This window comes from Cheilinus undulatus, linkage group 21 (assembly GCF_018320785.1).
Source record: "Cheilinus undulatus linkage group 21, ASM1832078v1, whole genome shotgun sequence".
NCBI classification, from domain to species: Eukaryota; Metazoa; Chordata; class Actinopteri; order Labriformes; family Labridae; genus Cheilinus; species Cheilinus undulatus.
The window spans coordinates 9,324,456-9,345,379 of NC_054885.1; the positions used below are offsets into that span (position 1 = coordinate 9,324,456).

General features: G+C 40.0%; 1 protein-coding gene across 1 annotated transcript; it reads left to right on the forward strand.

Annotated features, from left to right (window-relative positions):
• The first annotated feature begins 1,576 nt into the window (after positions 1-1,576).
• sstr3 (somatostatin receptor 3) lies at positions 1,577-12,608 on the forward strand. The gene is made up of 2 exons (XM_041817494.1): positions 1,577-1,684; positions 11,100-12,608. The coding sequence occupies exons 1-2, from the start codon at positions 1,577-1,579 to the stop codon at positions 12,606-12,608; spliced, it is 1,617 nt and encodes a 538-aa protein (XP_041673428.1).
• The last annotated feature ends 8,316 nt before the right edge of the window (positions 12,609-20,924 follow it).

Consider the following 20,924-nt stretch of genomic DNA (forward strand, 5'->3'; position numbering starts at 1 on the left):
CCTACTGAACTCCTTTGTGACGACTTGTCTTCGGTGTGTTTTTGGGTTTGTTTACAAGACTGTATGTCTTATGCCAGGCCTGCCCACAGCATGGGCTGGGCCCCTGAAAAGCCCAGTGAACGGGCCCTCCATGGTTGTGATTTAATGGTGACGTCAATGCATATGTGCTGAATCAGTAGCATTTGTGCTAGCATCCTGGCTAACAGTTACCTCATGTGTGTGTCAAGCTCTTATTGGGTTCTGATTTGGGAATTATTCATTCGTCCTACTTTATAACTTCTTTTACCACTTTAATCCATCTATTATCCCCCTCCTTCGCCACTTTTAACCCATTTATGCCACTTTTATGCAACTTTTTATCTATTTTAGCCTCCTTTTGCCATTTTTTCCCATTTTTGCCTCATTCTCTGCTTTTCAACCATTTTTATACACTTTATGCTCATTTTTGCATTGTTTTTTTGCTAATATTTCCACAAATTTCTACCTCCTAACCCCATTTTTGCAATGTTTCTGCCATTTTGAGCCAGTTTATGTCATTTCTTATCGCCACTTTTCACCCATTTTTGCTTTCTTGGAACTTTTTAGCCATGTTTATGCTCTTTTACACCCATTTTTGACGCTTTTTTTTTGCTGTCTGCCCATATTTGCAATAGTTCTGCCTCCTTTTCCCCCTTCTGCTACATTTTACCCATTTCTGCAAAATCCGTGTACAACTTCAAGTCGATTTTAGCCACCTTTTACCATTTTTGGCCCATTTCTGCCTGTCTTGCATCTGTGGCCACATGTGTTGCTTTTTAACCACTCTTTGTCTCCTTATGCTCATTTATGCCACTTCTCTGCCACTTTGTCCCATTTTTGCATTGCTCTACCACTTTTTTGCCAATTGTTCCACAAGTTTCGGCCACCTCTCCCCATTTTTGCCACTTTTCTGTCACATTGAACCCATTTATAACACTCTTGGCCCATTCATGCAATGTTTTTTGCTCCTTTTTGGCTATTTTCATCACTAATTTTAGCCACCTTTACCCATTTTTGCCACTTTTCAGCCATTTTTTCCCATTTATGCAACTTTTTTCTGACACTTTTTACCATTTTTTGCAGTTTTTTTTGCCACTTTTAACCAATCTATGCTTCTTTTAGCTGTTATCACCATTTCTTTTTGCAAGTTTCCCATTTTGCAATCTTGTGACTTTTTAGCCACTTTTATGCTCTTTTACCACCTTTTGCCACCTTTTTTTCAATTTCTACCCTTTTTGCCCCTTTTACCCCCTTTGCTACTTTTTTCTCCATTTCTGCAACATTCTTGTGCAATTCTTTGTCTATTTAGCTACCTTTTGCCGCCACCCCCCCCCATTTTTGCTTGTTTTCACCCATTTTTGTCTATTTTCACAATTATTCTACTCTATTCCAAAAAGAAGTTGTCTCAGTTTCTCCTACTTTATGCATCCTAACATTTGTGCACATTATGGCCAAGCTACAAAGTCTGACATACAGTTTGGCTGGGCCCCAGAAAGCTCTCCCCTGTATCCCTCCTTATGGGCGGCCTTGTCTACTACTGACCTGCTGATGTTGGAGGATGCCTGGAAAGACGGTGCATGGGTCTGGGGCAGGTCTGGAGCAGGTCTGGAGAGTGGCCATCAGGAGGCCAGAGTGGTACAGGACCAAGGTTGACACCCTGACTCTGGTTGGCACAGAGGAATAATAACACTCTTTATAAAGACCGGGTTGATTTACTGCTGCTATCTTTCCTTCTCCAACTTTCAGTGAAGGGGTAAGGATTAATATTTCCCTGCCAGCAAAATTCTAATGTTTATCCTTCAGTTTCTTATTCTTTTTTGGGTTTTATTAATCTGCCTCTGACTCAGATTTTCACTTATTGCAGGTGGGAAAACATTCAAGTTTCAGAGCAATGAGAGTCATAATAGTAACACCTCTAGAGCTACATAATTAACACATTTCATCTGATCTAACTTTGCAGTTAGCTCTTTAATGCCATAATTGGCTTCATTATTTCCATGCTGGGACTGCTGCTTTACCTGTTGCATAGCGACTGCTCTCAGCCAAGAAATAGTCAATCAAATATCAGCCCAAAACCCTCAAAGCTTCAGATTAAGGACAAAGGATTATATGCTAATGACTCAGCTTTATATCTTGACTCAGCAGATTAAAAAAGATCTTAAAAGTCTGATATCCTTCTGAATCTTTGGACAGTTTAATCACAATCTGTTGGGTTTTACTAGGACTGTGTGTCCGTATGGGTCAGCAGTATTTACAGACAACAGCCTGCTTTCTTTTGAGATTATTTCCCATCATGGAGGAATTTAAAAGAAGAAAACAGAAGCAGCTGCTCCTGTGTGCAGTTGTTTGTGTTGAATTTAGGGATTTAGGCCGTTGTGTTGGCTGGGTTATTATTTCTAGTTAGCAGAAAGCTGCTCCAGATAGAGTGGTGGACTGCCAGTGCTCATTTTGACAGCTGGTTTAGTCTTTTAGTGCTCATTTTTAGAGAAAGCTGCTTATTGATGCCACATTTGAGTTATTTCCATACACTGTAGTTGAAGTCTGAATTAATTCAACATAATCTATTAATTTTTTGGCAAGTTTTAGCCCTGAAAAATGTAATCTTTGTCTAGTCATTAGGGAACTTGAAGTGTGATGCAGTGCCTGTAGAAAGTATTAAACCCTTTGTATTTTTTTACACTTTAGTTGATTTTACAAATCAGTAAAGGTCAATATGATTTGGCTTTTTTGACAAAAAATACCACAAACCTCTTTAATATCAAAGTGAAAACAGATTTCTTTAAAGTAATGTCATCTTAAAAAAAACCTGCAGAAATTAGAAGATGTTCCTTTTGCAGAAATCACAGCACTGAGTTTCATTGGGATTGGGTGTGAGCAGTCCTTTTCAAGTCCAGCCACAAATTCTCTATCAGATTGAGGTCTAGGCATTGACTCAGCCAGTCACCTTGTTGTCTTTAAACCATTTCTGTGTAGCCGTCACTGTATGCTTCCAGTCGTTGTCTTACTTGAAAATAAATTTTCTCCCAAGCCATAGTTCTCTTGCAGACTGAATAAGATTGTCCTCCAGGATTTGCCTAAATTTGCCACAATCATCTTACCTTCTACCTTTACAAGCCTTCCAGGGCTGGCTGCTAAGAAGCATCCCCACAGCATTATGCTGCCACCACTGTGCTTCACAGTGGGGATGGTGTGTGAACTCTGGTCTTTGTGGCCTCTCTCTCTAATCTCCTTCTTACATGTTCACTCAGTTCATGGGGACCTGATTTAGGCACATGCACCTTCCATTTCTTGATAACTGAACTCTGGGGGATGTTTAGTGCCTTGGATTTTTTATTTGTATTCATCCCCTGACTTACACTTTTCAATAACCTTTTTCCTGAGTTGCTTGGAGTGTGCTTTTGTTTTCATGGTGTAATGGTTGCCAGGAATACTGATGAACCAGTGACTGGACCTTCCAGACAGAGGTGTCTTTATACTACAATCACTTGAGACACATTGACTACACTTAGCTGATCCCTGTTTCACTAACAGTACTAGTTATAACAGCACGCCCTCCTAGTCTGGCCTGCATGCAGTTCAGACCTGTTGCATGGTGCATTATGAAGCAAAAAAATAAAATAACAGAAATCCTGCACTGTTGAGCAACTTCAGAAATACATCAAGCAAGAATAGGAAAGTATTCCACTTTGAATACTTCAACAATTAATGTCTTCAGTCCCCAAATGCTTACAGAGTGTTGATGGAAGATGTAATACAGTGGTAAACAATCTCCTGTCCCAGCTTTTTTGGAACATGTTGCATGCATCAAATGCAAAACATGAAAATATTACAAAAAAACATTAAATTAAATCAGTTTGAACAATAAATACTTTCTCTTTGTGCAGCAAATAATTGAGTTGAAAAGGCTTTAATGTACAAATCACCATATTCTCTTTTAATTCACATTCTAGCGTCCCAACTTCTTTGGAATTGATGTTTTTACATTATTTGGAGGCTAAAAACTCTTGCTTTAAGACACATGAGGTGTTGTTGTCTAAAGAAAAAAGTCAAATTTGCTTATTTTCTTAGGTTTTTACAGCGCCTAAGTGGAAAAGAAAGCATGTTTCCGTGTGATTCCTTATCACTTACAGGCTGTTTGTTTTGTATCATATTAAAATATTCATGCAGTGAAGTGTAGTTGTAAAATATTCAGGAGACAGCTGCTAGGATTTCATTTGCTTGAAAAGTGTTTAAAGACTTCCTCTATATGAAAATCTACCTCCTCTAGTAGAAACATGAAATAAAGTTGCGTAGTTTAGTTTAATCTAATTTCACTTTTGCATGCTAAATCTTAGCCCTGCGTGCTGCAGCGGACTGCTGCCGTGTTAAAGGTGAAACATAAATATACCTTGTTCAGACGAGACTGCAGCAAGAGGAGAAGTCAGAGATCGGGGTTCATGATCTCTTTTGCCGTGATGTTTTCCCCCCCGTTCAGCCTGTCAGGTTGTCATCCTCATCCGGAGGATCAGTGAGACAGGAAAAGGTCAGAAAGCTTCAGTCTAAGGTCACCGTAATCTCCTGCAGGCTGCGTGTGACGCTCTGAGTTTATTAAGTCTGACTCAGTGAACCCAGAGGAGAATCCCACATCAGTAAAGTAAAACCTCACCGTGAACTAATTAATACTGACTTTAACATGTACACCAAGGTAATTAAAAATATATATCACTATTACCTAACAAAAACACCAGGATCTGTGCTGTGTGGTTGTTCTGAAGTTATTCTATTAGAATACTGTAGTTCTACATTTTTAAATATATTTATCCCTGCTGCAAAAACCAGTAGGAAGAACATGCAGAACAGCTGCATGCATAGAAATTTGTGGTTATTTTTTATATGAATTATAAGATCTTCCTGCAAAGTTAAATATTTAGGCTGAACTTCTTCACAGATATATAGAAAATTTTTACATGCATATGAATACAATCTTAAGTCTCTGCTTCGGAGCTATAAATATAAGACAAGCATTTTAAATATTTATAGATCATGTACTGCTTTGTTTATTATTCATGGTATCATGATTATTGGTGGTGGGCACATTCATTGGATTTTTAACGGTTACTGTAGTGATCACACATCTGATCTGGCCCTCACATCCTGATGACGTGTCTCCTCCCTGACACCTTTAAAGTCCACTTCCTGTCGGAGACTCTGACCTTTGAGACACTCTGCTCCATTTGCTGGTATTTCAGGTCCCGCTGAGACCTGCACCTGAGACACACAAAATGTAACGTTAGCTGCACACATATTGCCTTTTTCAAACTGCACTAACACTCAGGGGGGCCAGCGTTGGGTGGACACCTTAAAGCCTGTTTTAAAGCCTGTTTTCCCATGTGGGCAATTTTCGTCTGGGTGCACATCCACGAAATTTTTACAGACGCGGACGCGGCAGACGTCGAAATGGCATTAAATGGGGTGCATATGGCCTTGTGGTTTAAGGTGCACCCCACGTTTGTGGACAGCCCGGGTTCGAATCTGGCCTGAGGCCCTTTACCGCTTGTCTCTCCCCGCTCTTGTCCCTGTTTCCGACTCTATCCACTGTCTTCCTCTATCAAATAAAGGCACAAAAGCCGCTAGGTGTAAATGCCCCAGACGTTTACAGATCATGATTCCGCATCAGTTTTTGTCTGTGCGGCCGTCTGCGCGGAAAACATAACCGAGCCTTAAGATTCTGATTGGTAGATTCTGATTGGATGACCCTTTGATTGGCTACTTGTCTGATCCGAGAGAGGGCTTCACTTTATTTTTGCACCATAAAACTAACTAAGCCTATGTGTATTGTAAAAATCTCATTCCTTTACATGGTGCTGATATTTCCTCCGTATATTTAACACCAGAAAGTCATTATCTCAGTGTACCGTGATGCTCATATATGGCCCTGACTCTGGTTTTTATGCCCCTTCAAAAGCTGCAGAAAAGCTTGAGACTCACCACCTTGACCTGAGGTGCTGCTGAAGTGATTTTATTGTATCTTCGAGGACCTGAGAGTGTTTTTTTCCCCTCCCTCTGAATCATTTTCTGAGCAGAGGAGAAGGCTGGCGAGAAATCTGTTCTTGTTTTTCCTGCAGTTTATTTGGTTCCGTTTGATTTACGACGCTGATCTCTTTTTCCTTTCTTCCCCCGGTTTCCATGGTGATACGACTTGCCAAATGTAATGTGAAACCTCTGTAATCATGAGGAATTGTAGATATTGGAAAAAGATAAATGTGACAGTCGGCGTGCTGGAATCGGAGAAACCCACTCTGGTCTCATAAAAGAAACAGAGCAGTTGTAGATTTGTCTTGTTTTGCAGCTTCAGGTCGTTTTTCTTTGTTTGTGTCTCTAAATTGAACTCCAGTTACGTAGAGAGAGACTGGATGTGTATTTACAGACTCTGTCATCGCCGTGGGAACAATAAGCTTTCAGAGGGTTTGTTTGATGAACTCTATCAGTGAGCTCGGGGCACATCTGTGCTTTCCTCTCCGATGATTTTCTAAAAGCATCATCAAAAAAATCCAGTTTTATTGAAGGAGACAAAAACAGTAATCCTGATATGATTTGAAACAGTGGTCATGATGCTTCTATTATGGTGTGAAATTGAATCCTGTATCAGACAGTTAATGAGGAGTGAAATGGCCCCTTGAAGTCTGTCTATATGGAACCATCTAACTACATACTTCAGATATACATTACCTTCAAACGTTTTCACCCCCTTGGATGTTTTAACCTTTTATCAACTGATAAATCATTCATGGTCAGCATAATTTGGCTTTAAAAAAATAGAAAAAAAAACCCTTCCTTCATCCCAAATGAAAACAGATTTCTGCAATGTAAATTAAAAAGAAATATCTAAGGTAAAATAAGTGATTTCGTAAATATATTCACCCCATTTAAAGTGACTGACTTAATTCAACAGAGGTCCAGCCAATTGGAGTTAGTAGTCTCACAATTAGTGAAATAGGGATCACCTGGGTGCAGTGAGTGTGTCTCAGGTGATTGTAGTATAAAGACACCTCTGTCTGGAAGGTCCAGTCACTGGCTGATCAGTATTCCTGGCTGCCATTACACCATGAAGACAAAAGCACTCCAAGCAACTCAGGGAAAAGTTATTGAAAGTATAAGTCAGGGGATGGATACAAATAAAAATTCCAAGGCACTGAACATCCCCCAGAGTTCAGTTAAATCAATCATCAAGAATTGGAAGGAATATGGCACGTGTAAATCTGCCTAGATCAGGCCGTCCTCACAAACTGAGAGACCGTGCAAGAAAGAGACTAGAGAGAGAGCCCACCAAGACACCTATGACTACTCTGGAGGACTTACAAGCTTCAGCGGCTGAGATGGGAGAGACTCTGCATACAAAAACTGTTGTCCAGGTTCTTCACAGGTCAAAGCTTTATGGTAGAGTGGCAAAGAGAATGACACTGTTGAAGAAAACTCTGACTAGAGTTCACCAAAGGCATGTGGGAGACTCCATTTTCAAGTAGGAGAAAGTTCTCTGGTCTGATGAGACCAAATTTGACTTTTTGGCCCACACCAAACACTGCACATCACCAACACAATATCCCCTCCGTGTAGCACAGTGGTGGCAGCATCATGCCGAGGGGATGCTTCTCAGCAGCCAGCCTTGGAAGACTTGTGAAGGTAAAATGAATGTAGCATTTTAGCTGCTGAATCTTGCTACTCCTTTGGAGTAGTCACAGGTGTCTTGGTGGCTTCTCTTATAGTCTCTTTCTTGCACTGTCACAGTTTTTGATGATGGACTAATTTTAGGCAGATTGTGCCGTCTTCCCCCCGTTACTTAATGATGGATTTTCCTGAACGCCAGGGGATGTTCAGTGCCTTGAAAATCTTTTTTGTATCCATCCCCTGACTTATACTTTTCAATAACCTTTTCTCTGAGTTGTTTAGAGTGTTCTTTTTGTCTTCCAGGTGTAATGGTAGCCAGGAATACTGATCAGCCAGTGACTGGACCTTCCAGACACACTTGTCTTTGCACTCCACCTCCACTTGAGACACATTGACTGCACTCAGGTGATCCCCATTTCACTAATTGTGAGAGTACTAGCACACACTGACTGGACCATGATTGATTTATGAAATCAATAAAAGGGTAAAACATCCAGGGTGGTGTGAATACTGGTTATAAGCTCTGTATATGCCATAGTTAATCAGCAGAAGCTTCTATACTTCTTAGGTTTCTCCTTAAGTTAGTAAAAGAAAGTCGACCAATGTGCTAGCTTAAAAAAAATTAGCTTTGGGCTAAATTTTAACAATGCTAACTTTCACTTATAGTAAGCAGCCATCATGTTTCACATGTTAAGATAAGTTTTATGTATTTCTGTGCCAATATTTGCCAAGCACTCTCAAAACTAGCCTACACTACAGTTTGACAATGATGAATTTGTCATCTTTGGACCATAAAACTTTGCATAATGGAAGCAGCTTTTTGGATATGACAGTACAAACCTGTTTTTACCGTGTGGTACATTGTTAGCATGTCTTATATTAGCTAGTGGTGCTTAATTAATAAAGGCTCTGAATGTTAGTGGTGCCAAGAAATTTGGGTAAACATACCAGCTGTTATCTAGCTTCAGTACTGTGTGAGTAATCTGCTGACACACAGTCTCACCTCCTCTCAGTGTCTCACCTCATGTTCACCGTGTGCTGCTGGGCTGCTAATGAAATGTCATTTGTCACCATCGATTATGTAGGAGGCAGCAATCTGTTTAATTTATAAAGCTGCTGCAGACAAATCAATATGTCTGCAAACATTAAAAGTGACAAAGCTTCGGGTGTTTCCCTGTCAAACTCACCTCAAGTACACCTCAAATCAGCAAATTTAATCACTTTACCCATTTCCTGTTTGTCTTTTTGTCTTTTTTTAGTCGTCCTCTCAGTCCTGTCTTTGTCTGCTCCCTCTGGCCGTATGCTTCGCATTCTTATATCCACCAGGATTAGATTTTACAACACTGTAGGACTTTTGGGGCTGAGAGCCTAAACTTACACAATATGAAACTCTCGCGTTTGAAATTAGTGATGTTTCCAGGCGATTGTCACATGGACTGTAATGACACTGTATTCGAATACATGTATGGAGTTAGCTATAAGAGCCTCCACTCTATTTGGAAGGCTTTTCACAAGATTTTTTTGGCATTTTATTGTGGATTTGTGCCTATTCATTCTGTAAGCATTTATGAGGTCAGGCACTGATGTTGGAATAGGAGGACTGGCCCCCAGTCTCTGTTCCAGTTTATTCTAAAGGTGCTCTATGAGGTTAAGGCCGGGGGTCTTTGCAGGCCAGTCAAGTTTGTCTAAACCAAACTCATCAAACCATGTCTTTATAGTCTTTCTTTGTGCACTTGTACACAGTCATGTTGGAATAGAAAAAGGCCTTCCCCAAACTATTGCCACACAGTTGGAAGCATAGCATTTTCCAAAATGTCTTGCTATGCTGAAGCAGTAAGATTGGCCTTTACTGGAGATAAGGGGCCAAGCCCAAACCCTGAGAAACAGTTCCATACCCTTGTGCCTCCTCCACCAAACTTTACAGTTGGCTCAATGCAGTCAGGCAGGTAACATTCTCCCAGGATCCTCCAAACCCTGACTCTGCCATCTGACCGCCAAACAGACAAGTGTGATTCGTCACAGTCCAGTGTCGTTGGGCTTTACACCACTCCATTTGATGCTTGGCTTGGACTTTGCGAGTTGAGGTTGGCATGCAGCTGCTTGGCCATGGAAACACGACGGCCAAATACTTTTGTCCTATAGTGTCTGAATTAAAGATGTTCCCAGGCGTCTACTCCTCTGTGTATTTATATTGTGTTAAACCGCCTGGTCTAAAGAGGAGAAAATATGTGCTCTGTAGAACATGGATAGCATTAGCAGCTAGCCTTGCTAGGTTTTTTCTTTTTCGCAGATTAATATCATGCTTATGTGGCCTCTTTTCACTTCTGTTGAGTATTTATACGTGAGTTCAACCCTTGACAGCCTACATACCACTTTATTTCCATTTTGTACTTCAAAAAAATACAGTCATACTGCACTGTTCCTACTACATGCTAACTGCTAAGCCTCTCATATTTGTATCCAGTAAAGTTCCAGGGGTGAGCTCTGACAGGAAGTCAGAAATTAACGGAAGCAGCCTCTAGTGGCGGGAGGCTTTATTACAGTTTAAAAGAGTCAGACTTGGATTCCGAGCCCATGCTTGTAAAAATTATGGATATTAGTTTATTCTAAAATAGTTAAAATAGTTAAATCTATTTTCCAACCAAAATGCTTGCGCACTGTTCAAATACATTGGAAATTATTTAGTTCAATTTAAATGATGCCTTTGCTTTTTTATGCCGCAGTTGTGAAGATCTTACAGTTTTTAGTTTTGGTATAATTTTGTAATGGTTATTAAAACACCATTGTTTTAAAACATAGCATCAAAAAGTATTGAACAGTTTTTCTTTAACCAAGGTCGTTCTTACACTTGGGTCTTCTGGTATTTAGATGGTAGCATGTTTTTTTTTTTTTTTTTGTTTTTTTTTTTTTGGTTATTTTCAACTACAGTTGATTTAGAATCAAAACAATGAAGATGTGCCTGAAAAGTGGACTTTAAGCTCTAATTGAAGGGGTTTCACAAACATATGGCATTCAACATTTAGGAATTGTGGCCATTTTATTCAGAGTACTTGAACTAGTGGGTTGCTGTCCAAATACACATGGACCTTACTGCGTAAAATTTTAAGAAGTAAATCTTTTGGCCCCTGGTATCAAACCATACATAAGAAAACTTTGTAGCAAATGACTGAGAGACAAATTCACCTCAATTCTGTTACAACAATTCAACAACATGCCTGTCAATGGTAATCGAAATTGTGAAAGAAGGAGGATTTCTAAAAGGAAAGAGAATTCTTTGATGCCAGCAGCGCTAAACATGAGAATCTCAGACTGTCATGTTGTCCTTGGGTAACAAAGGTGTGTTGGCATCTCAGTCCTTTTCAGTCTTTTCAAGGATGAAAAACAGATAATAACGAATATTCAGCCTGTTGACTGATTGATTTCTTCCTCTCTAACAGAACAGATGGGCAGGAGCTGAGGCAGCAGAAGGACAAAGCGTCAGGAAGAGCACGTCAGCGGGGGTCTCCTCGCCTCCGGGGCTGGAGATGACGGATGGGACGTGGGTGAACGGCAGCCTGGCCGGCCCCTCGCCGGGACCCCCTCTGTTTTTGTTCATGTTCAACGACAGCGATCTGAACGAGACGCTGTTCAACTCCACCAACGCCACCGACCTTGAGATCCCCTCAGGGCCCAGCGTGGCAGGGGTCCTCATCCCACTCATCTACATCATCGTGTGCATCATCGGCCTGGGGGGAAACACTTTGGTGATTCACATCGTTCTGCATTACTCCAAGATCGAGTCGGTGACAAACATTTACATATTGAACTTAGCCATTGCTGATGAGCTCTTCATGCTCGGTTTACCCTTCTTGGCAGTGCAGAACACACTGCAGTCGTGGCCGTTTGGCTCCTTCATGTGTCGCCTTGTCATGACTGTCGACTCCATCAACCAGTTCACCAGCATCTTCTGCCTCACCGTGATGAGCATCGACCGCTACCTTGCTGTCGTCCACCCGATTCGCTCCTCAAAGTGGCGCCACCCTCAAATAGCCAAAGTGGTGAACAGTACAGTGTGGGCTCTGTCATTTCTCGTTGTCCTGCCCGTCGTCATCTTTGCCAACATCCAGAAGGCCGGAGGGACTTGTAACATTGCCTGGCCTCAGCCGGCAAACATCTGGCGAGCGGCTTTCATCATCTACACCTCCACTGTAGGCTTCTTCTGCCCCCTTCTCATCATCTGCCTCTGCTACCTACTCATTGTTTTCAAGATCCGCAGCTCTGGGAAGAAAGTCCACGCCACCTCCACTAAACGAAGGAAGTCTGAGCGAAAAGTCACACGCATGGTCGTTATCGTCGTAGCGGTGTTTGTGTTCTGCTGGTTGCCATTCTACGCCCTCAACATCCTCAACCTCCTGGTGTCCCTGCCTTCAGAGTACCAGGGGCTTTATTACTTCGTCGTCGTACTCAGCTACGCAAACAGCTGCGCTAACCCTATCGTCTACTGCTTCCTGTCAGACAACTTTAAGAGGGGTTTCCGGAAAGCGCTCTGCCGCTCCACGAGGAAGGTGGAGAACCACGAACCCATGGAGCGGCAGCAGCAGCAGGAGGAGGGACGGACGGCGCTCATGCCAAGGGAGAGCCTGAGACGGGCCATCAGGGACGAAGACGATGAGGAGGACGTCTCAGAAATGACAGAGATCTATCGAATCGCCCAAAACGGAAACAGCAGCTTTCAGCCGCAGAATTCGCAGCCTCCATTCTCAGAGAAAGAAGAAACACAAGGAATGACCGAACCATCAACCCCGGAAGAGAAGGACATGGGTGGAGTCTTGAAAGGGGCTGATCAAGTCAATGGGTCCTCATTGACCGTTCCTCTCCTGCTCAATGGGACGAAGAATGGGAGCATTAAAACTCTACCAGAGGAAACCCAGGACCAGAGCAACTCACTGGAGATCAGCTACTTATAAACTTAGCACAAGAAGTAAGGAAATTTGTGTTTGGATATTATTTCTTTTTTTGTAAAAATGCTTCTTGGAAAGCTTGTTTATGTCCCTCATAAATGCTGCTACATTTGCTAGGAACATGCATTTGAGGGATGAGCAGCAGAGCTAAGTAAGTGGGTTGCACCCATGAAAAATTTGCCAAAATCTCTTCCATTGCCAGACAGCTTATTCTACCATTGACTCTTGTTTGGCAGATTGGATAACTGAAGTCTACAGAAACAAGACAGATTTGCCAGTTAACAATTTATTCATTTAATAAACAGGAGCCTCAGCAGCATGTGGAAGAACCTTACACAGCCACAACAGCCTGGCATCTCCTCTTCATGCTGGCCACCAGCCTGGTCACACACTGCTGTTGGATGGCATCCCATTCCACAGAATTTCTTGAGAGTGGAATGGCCCATTGAACATGTGGCATAACCACGACAACCACATTAGCTGACTTGCGACAAATGCTGGTTGAGGAATGGGATGCCCATCCACAGCAGTGTGTGAGTTTTTTATGGGTGCAATTCACATACTCAGCTCTGCTGCTCATCCCACAAATACGTGTTCTTTACAAATTTGGCACCATTTAAAATGGAAATAAAAAGGCTTTCCAACTGTATACGATTTTATTACCAAACACAAATTTCCTTACTTTTTATGCTAAGTTCAGTTTCAGACACAGACTGTGAAATAGACTCCTGCTTTCAAAACACACAAAAATCAGCTGTTTGTAAAGAAGCTTTATCAGATTATATTACATAAAGATTTTACTGAAACAAAAAGGCCTTAGCATCATATTTTCATCAACGGACTTGTATTTAAAGAAAGACTTATCCTCACACAGAATGTTTAATGTTCATATTTTGTACATATGCATGGCTGAATGTACAAAGTTGTGCCTTTATGAAGTTTACTATGTGTTTCTGGTTGATCCTTGTACTTGTAGCCTTTTTATTCCATAATGAAAACCATTTAGCTTGAACTGAACTGAGCTGTTTTGAACCGACATGAACATTCCCTGTTTGCTTATTAAAATGTCTACTGCCAATGTTGAAAAAGACATTAGAAACTGGTTAAAATGAAAGCTGTTAAGACCAAAATTACTGTATCAAATGCACTTCTTTTATTGCTTTCAAACATGTGACTGGCTCAGAGGTCTGGAGGGCAAAAAGAGTTTAGGAGCTACCATTGAATAGTATGTTTTGCTGCGACATGTGGAATTTTATGTCTTCAGGTAATTCATGTTAACATCAACTGACAAGCACAGAACTATTATGGATGTCAAATGATAATTTTTAAAAGGTATTTCTGTAGTAAAACGTGATTAATGCATTTGTCAGATTTTGAAATTTCACTATTTTCGTTAAAAGTTGTTTTTATTTCATTTTTGATGTTTGTACCAAACTAATGGTCATTTCCTGTTTATACACAGACCTGTTTTTATTTAAAAAAAAAATACAGGGAACTTCCAATAGGTTTAAGATTATGACAAGAACTTAACCAAGGAAAAAGAAAGTTATAGATGGAAAAGGAAATGAAGGAACACTAAGAAGGTATATAAGAAGGTGCAGATGGCTTTTGACGTGTCCACTGATTGAAGTGACCCATTAAAGGGCAGTGGTGGACTTATTTTTCAGCACTGTGGCTGCAAGGAGATGCTGCAGGGGCTTAACCAGAGTGTTCCAATAGGGAAGATGAAGCATATGATAAGTGCAACTTAAAACAATGCACTAATTATCGACTTATTCACATCTGGATTAATGCATTAATGATGACAGCCCTAATTTAAACTGAAAGTTTGTGATAGGCAATGAACTACAAAGCACTCAGGACACTTTAAATCAATAAAATCTGAGAATTTCAGAACAGAACTTTGCTTAGGTGATGTTTTGGTCATATGGTTATATCTACAGTAGAGAAGAAACCAGTAGCACTTCACTCTACTGGGCCCTAATTGGTAATTTTCTGGTAATAAGTGGTAAATATCTAGTAAATGCTCAAGTAGGTGGTAATTACCTTGTCATAAATTGGCATTTTACCAATAACTCGGTAATATAAGAAAGTATTTACCTAGTAGTAATGTTTTTTTCATCACGTAATTCCTCGTAATATTTTGTCAGTTCACTAGTGATTAGGTGGTACTCTACCCTAATCCCCTAACCCTAACCCCCTAACTCTAATCCTCTAACCCTAATCCCCTTACCTTAACCCTAGGGTTAGCGCTAGGGGCTAGGATCAGATGGTTAGGGTTATCGAGCGCTATGCTTTTACCCTAACCTAACCCTCCTAATACTGTGTCAGTTCTCCGGTGTTTAGGTGGAATTTCACCAAGGACTCTTAGAAATAAGATGATACTTTTAGAAGTATGTTGTTTGATAATTCACACATTTCTTTATTTTGGCCCCCTTTATTGAAGTGAGTCCATCCTGAATATTTTTCAATTAATTTTAGGGTTGGGGTTAGGGGATTGAGGTTAGGGGTTAGGGTTAGGATTGGGGGTAAGGGTTATGGGGTTAGGGTTAGAGTAAAATACTACCTAATCACCAGAGAATTGCTGTGATTCTACAAAAAAATACTTAGAATTAATAAATTATGCTATTTCTCAAGAAAATGGTGGGGATTTCCTTTGTAATAAGTTTACATTCAACCAATAGTAACTCAGAAATAAGGTAAAATTAAGGACGCATTTACCTAGTAATAATGTATGAATTATCCAGTAATTCCTTGGAATATTGTGGCAGTTCTCTGGTAATACAGGTGGTATTTGACCCCCTAACCTTAGGTCCTGACCTTTGGGTTAGGGCCTAAAAAAATTACTTCAAAATTATTTAGTAAGGACTTAAATTAAGTGAGTGGGCCAAATAAAGACATTATCCAGGATATTTAGAAAATAATCTTACTTCTGAGAAATTGCTTTGTAAAATGCCACCTAATTACCAGAGAACTGACACAATATTACTAGGGTTAGGTTAGGGTAAAGCAAGAGGCATGGGCTCTCGGGGACTGTGACAACCGAAAAAATACTAAAAACTTCTCCTTAAGATCTGGGACGGTTGGTTAAAGCCCCATTAAAAATTGATTAAAATTAGGGTTAGGATTAATGGTAGGGGGTAAGGATAAAATACCAACTAATTACCAGCAAATTGCCCCAATAATATGAAGAATTACTTGATTATTGATTATTAACTTGAAATACTGGATAATTAAACTTAATACTTTAAAATGATAAATTAATTAGGGCCCTCTAAGATGAAGAGTTACAGAGAAATCTTGTGTCACCAGAATGAAACTTTGCAAAAGCGCAGCCAGTTTCATAGACAACTCCAAATAAGCTGAGCTGTAAGTTCACTGCTTCTTATTTTGGACAACTGGGTTATTTCTAATCATCTCTCCCATTAGGGGTCATTTATTTGTACGACCACCAACGGGTCTTTCCCTCTAATTGTCTTATTTTTCTTCTTCTGGAGCTTTAAGTGTTTATAGCAAGATGCTACTTTTCAACACCAGCCCATGAGAGGACACGGTGGCCTCTTCCATGACCTAAAAATGTTGAACTCTTTCAGTAGACCTGTCATATTCTGTGTTCAAAGATGCTTGGTTCTCACTCTAGAACAGTGATAATGCGTGGTTCTTTTGGGATGTTTGTGGCTCTTTTATGTCTCAATTTTAAACATTATTCCCACAGAAAACCTGAGAAAAGGGAAACTTTGACCTCATAAATTATCCATTCCAAGTCACCTTAATCTGTTTGTTCAGTTGGCTTTAATTGCCAAACTTTATTTTTTGTCTGTATATTTCCAATGCCCTTATTTGCAATTTTTTGCCAATTCTTTCCCATTTTTTTGCCACTTTTAATCAATTTTCACTGCTTTTAGCTTTCTGCCCATTGAAGCTACCTAAATGCCAAAATTTTACCCATTTTGCCATTCTTTCCTACCTTTTTTTGCCATTTGCTGCCCTCTTTTGCCTCTTTTTCTCCCCTTTTTTTCATTTTTTACCCAGTTGTTGCTATTTTATGCTTACTTTGCTCCTTTTTGCCCCCTTTTGTTGCTGCTATTAATCATTTTTTGCCACATTTAACTTATTTTAAATGTCACTTTAACCCATTTTTGCCACTTTTCACCACATACAATGTGGCTCCTGCGAAGGCATTTTTCCACAGTTTGGCTCTTTGGTTGAGCGGGGTTGAGTAATACTGCTCTAGAAGTTGCCATGTTGATACCTCTGTCCTGTTTTCTGTTTTCCTTTCTCGTACCAACTGATGCTGCTGGAATTCAAGGCCAAAGCAATGGAGCTGTGGAGCAGTTTGAGTCTGATTTAGGCAAACACACAAGTAAACAGACCACCAAACACATTATACAGCTTCATTTTAGGGTTAAATATACATACATAAATATATAATAATACACTTCTACTTTTAGGAATAAATTTATTTATTATTTATAAGTATGTGTAAGAAGAAAACTTAAATTATCAAATTTGGTCATCGTGATAGTCAAAAAAAAAAAAAAAAAAAAAAAAAAAACACACACACATACACACAGGGATAGATTCTTTATTTCTTATTGATATGAAAAAAAATCTCCAAAAGTTTCCCAAACTGCAAACATGGCCAAAAGATAATCTGAGACAAATAACTAGCTACCACCTGCCACCTATTTTAAGACTTTATATGATTCATAAAAGAAAAGTTCCAACATTTTTAACCCCTTAAAAAGTGACAAAAACTACATTTCTACCAGTCTGTAAACATGTTTATTTCAGATGTAAAGTTGAACATTTTAACAGGGGCGCTTTATGGGATTGACTCACTTTTGGCAACAGCCTCAAGTGGACACTCAAGGAACTGCAGTTTTTTTGGTACTTCAGTGTTTGATCCATTTGTTTTGTTGGGAAATTTTTTGCTTTGTTAATAGAGAAATGTAATGTTTTGTATAGATGCCAAAAAAGTCTAATGCACAACAAACATGTCACTTTATGGTCACAGTGTAATTTGTAACATTTTGTACCATACCATTAATCTCATTAATGTAATTTATTCCACTGTTGACCGCCTTTTAAATTATGTATGTAAAAAAAGTGTTACTTTTGTAGATGTTGTTCAAGGTCAAATGTGAATAACTGTGTTTGTAGCTGTTTCATGAACATGATTTCTAATAAACAGGTTATTAACCTTGAAATGTCCTCATTTTTATGTAAGACATCACTTTATATTGATGGGTTGCATTAACATCAAGGTCTTGTGTTTTGTAAATTTATTAATGCTTATTTTTTATTTATTTATTTTTCTACCTCAGTCTAAGAAAAATACTTCTTTCACAAAGTATTCAGCCATGTGTTATAACCCTGTATATATCTGTTATGCCTGTGATGAAGTATGACCTTGTAGCCTGCTGCTTACACATCAGGAGGGGTTCATTATGAGACATGGGATTTAAACAATAGAGCCTAAATCATCATTTAAAAAAACTCATATACAGTGCATTCAGAAAGTAATTAGACCCCCTTAATTTTTTTTTCAGTTTTGTTATGTTGCAGATTTATACCACAGTTACTTAAATTCATTTTTCTCTCATTGATTTATACTCAGCACCCCATCATTTTTGCAAATTTATTGAAAAGAAATAACTGAAGCATCATATTGACATAAGTATTCAGACTCCTTACTCGGGAAGTAATAAGCTCGAAAAAATGCTAAACCATTGAAACAAATAATTTGGCTAACTTTTGGGCAGGCAGGCAGGATGGGCAGAGTAGATGGATGGATGGATCTATAAAAGGATGGATGGATGGATGGATGGATGGATGGATGGATGGATGGATGGATAAATACGTGGGTGGGTGGATGGATGGATGAATGAATGGGTGGGTGGATGGACGGATGGATGGATCAACAAAAGAATGGATGGATGGATGGATGGATGGATCAACAAAAGAATGGATGGATGGATGGATGGATAGATGGATCAACAAAAGGATGGATGGATGGATGGATGGATGGATGGATCAACAAAAGAATGGATGGATGGATGGATGGATGGATGGATGGATGGATCAACAAAAGGATGGATGGATGGATGGATGGATAGATGGATGGATGGATGGATGGATCAACAAAAGAATGGATGGATGGATGGATGGATGGATGGATGGATGGATGGATGGATCAACAAAAGGATTGATGGATGATGGATGGATGGCTGGATGGATGGATGGATGGATGGATGGATCAACAAAAGGAAGGATGGATGGATGGATGGATGGATGGATGGATGGATGGATGGATGGATGAATGCATGCATGCATGGATGGATGCATGCATGCATGGATGGATGGATGTAATGGGTCAACAAATGGATGGATGAATGGCTAGATTCTGGATGGATGTATGTATGTATGGAGGAGTCAACAAACAGATGGAAGGATGAAGTTAATCCCTCACAGGAGCTGTGATTGGTCAGGTAAAAAGACGTCTTAAATCACATCTAAAAAGGCAACATCTCTGCCTCATTCATCAAATCCTCACCTGAGAGCCGTTCATTCATGAGAGCAAACACAGACTTTTATTTATCTGTCTGAAAATACAGCTGAATGATGCCTCTGCTCTTTTTCTGTGTTAGCTCAGCTCTCAGCTGGTCTTCAGCCCACACACACACACACACAGACACTGCGGAGCTCCTCGGAGCAGCAGAAACCATCATTAAAGACACATTATGAAGGGATTTGCGTGGCTCATACTCTGTTTGCCGGGCCCCTGAGGCTGCAGTCTGATGAGAGCTGAAATTTATCTATGTATGTGTGCTCCTCTCTCTGTTTAGGTGCGTGTTTGTCTAATAATAATGTGCTGTGTGATGCAGACTCCCTGCAGTGATTGCCCACCTGAGCGCAGAGGTGATAGTCAGCTGATGAGTCAGAGAGATCCTCCGCCTACAGACTGCAGTTAACTCTGACAGGCTGTTTTCACTTTGTGTGTCTGGAACAAAAAACAATACAAACTCAAGGCCCAACATCATACTAATGCACAAATGTGCTCTAAATCTGGGCTCTTATTCAGTTATCTCTGACAGTAATTCCTGCACATTTTTACATGCAGATCAGTGCAGGAGGTGTAAACTGTATTTCAGAGCGTTCATGACTTTGTTGTTTTCAGGAATCGTCCCCGACTTTAGCTGCAGGGATGATTTAAAAGCAGGCACATTTTCCCAGCAGACCCTAAACCCTCATCACAGCAGATTAAATTGTGTCTAACATCTTCTCACACTGAATTGTTCTGGATTCATTCAAGCCACCGGGGAAATGTGCATCTTAATCCTGTTGGATATCACTCAGTGAAGATTTATGCACCATATGTCTGTACTTTTTGTTCTTGCAGAATCAAATGTTTTATGGCCTAAAAATGTTCATAAATATGTCATTTGTTTAAAGACTGAAAATAAATGATAAATGATGTTTTAGTGGAATGTTTGTCTAATTTCTCATTAGTAAAAATTAGGCTAAAAATTATAGGTAACCTTTTTACATGTTGGGAAAAAAGATTTGTCTTACACTTAGTAGTGTAGTGTAGCGTTCCTTCTTACAGGGAGGGTGTAACAGTCTGCTGCTCAGGGAGCCCACAGTGTCATGCAGAGGGTGACAGGGGTCGTCCATGATGGATGCCAGCTTAGCCAACATCCTCCTCTCACCCACTTCCTCCAAAGAGTCCAGGGGACAGACCAGGACAGAACTGGCCCTCCTGACCAGCTTGTTCAGTCTCTTTTCCTCCTCCCCAGCAGGACACTCCATAGAAGAGAGCTGACACCACCTCAGTGTCATAAAACAACCATAGCAGAGTACTGCACACTCCAAAGTTCCTCAGTCTCCTCAGAAGGTGCAAATGATTTTGGCCCTTTTTGTAGAGGTCGTCTGTGTTTGTTGACCAGTCCAGTTTAATGTTAAGGTGAATAGCAAAGCCATGCACTGCACAGACATCAGGATGCCAGGACAGAAATTAGAAACCGAGACACCTTGGAAAAGAACTGAATCATAATAAAGGCCAACATGAAAAAAGTGGGTAAAATTTGGAAAAAATTGGTTAACAGTGGCAAAACCTGGTAGTAAAACAGTGGTTTAAAAGTGTCAGAAATGGGTTAAAAGGGTCAAAAATGTGAAAACAGCTGCAAAGATGGGCTAAGAAAGAGGGAATGGCGGGTAAAAGTGGGCAGAAAAATGTGAAATGCTGTTAAAATGTGGCAAAAATGTGTTAAGGTATCAAAAAATGTGGCAAAAAGAGGAAAAATTAGTGAAAAGAGACAC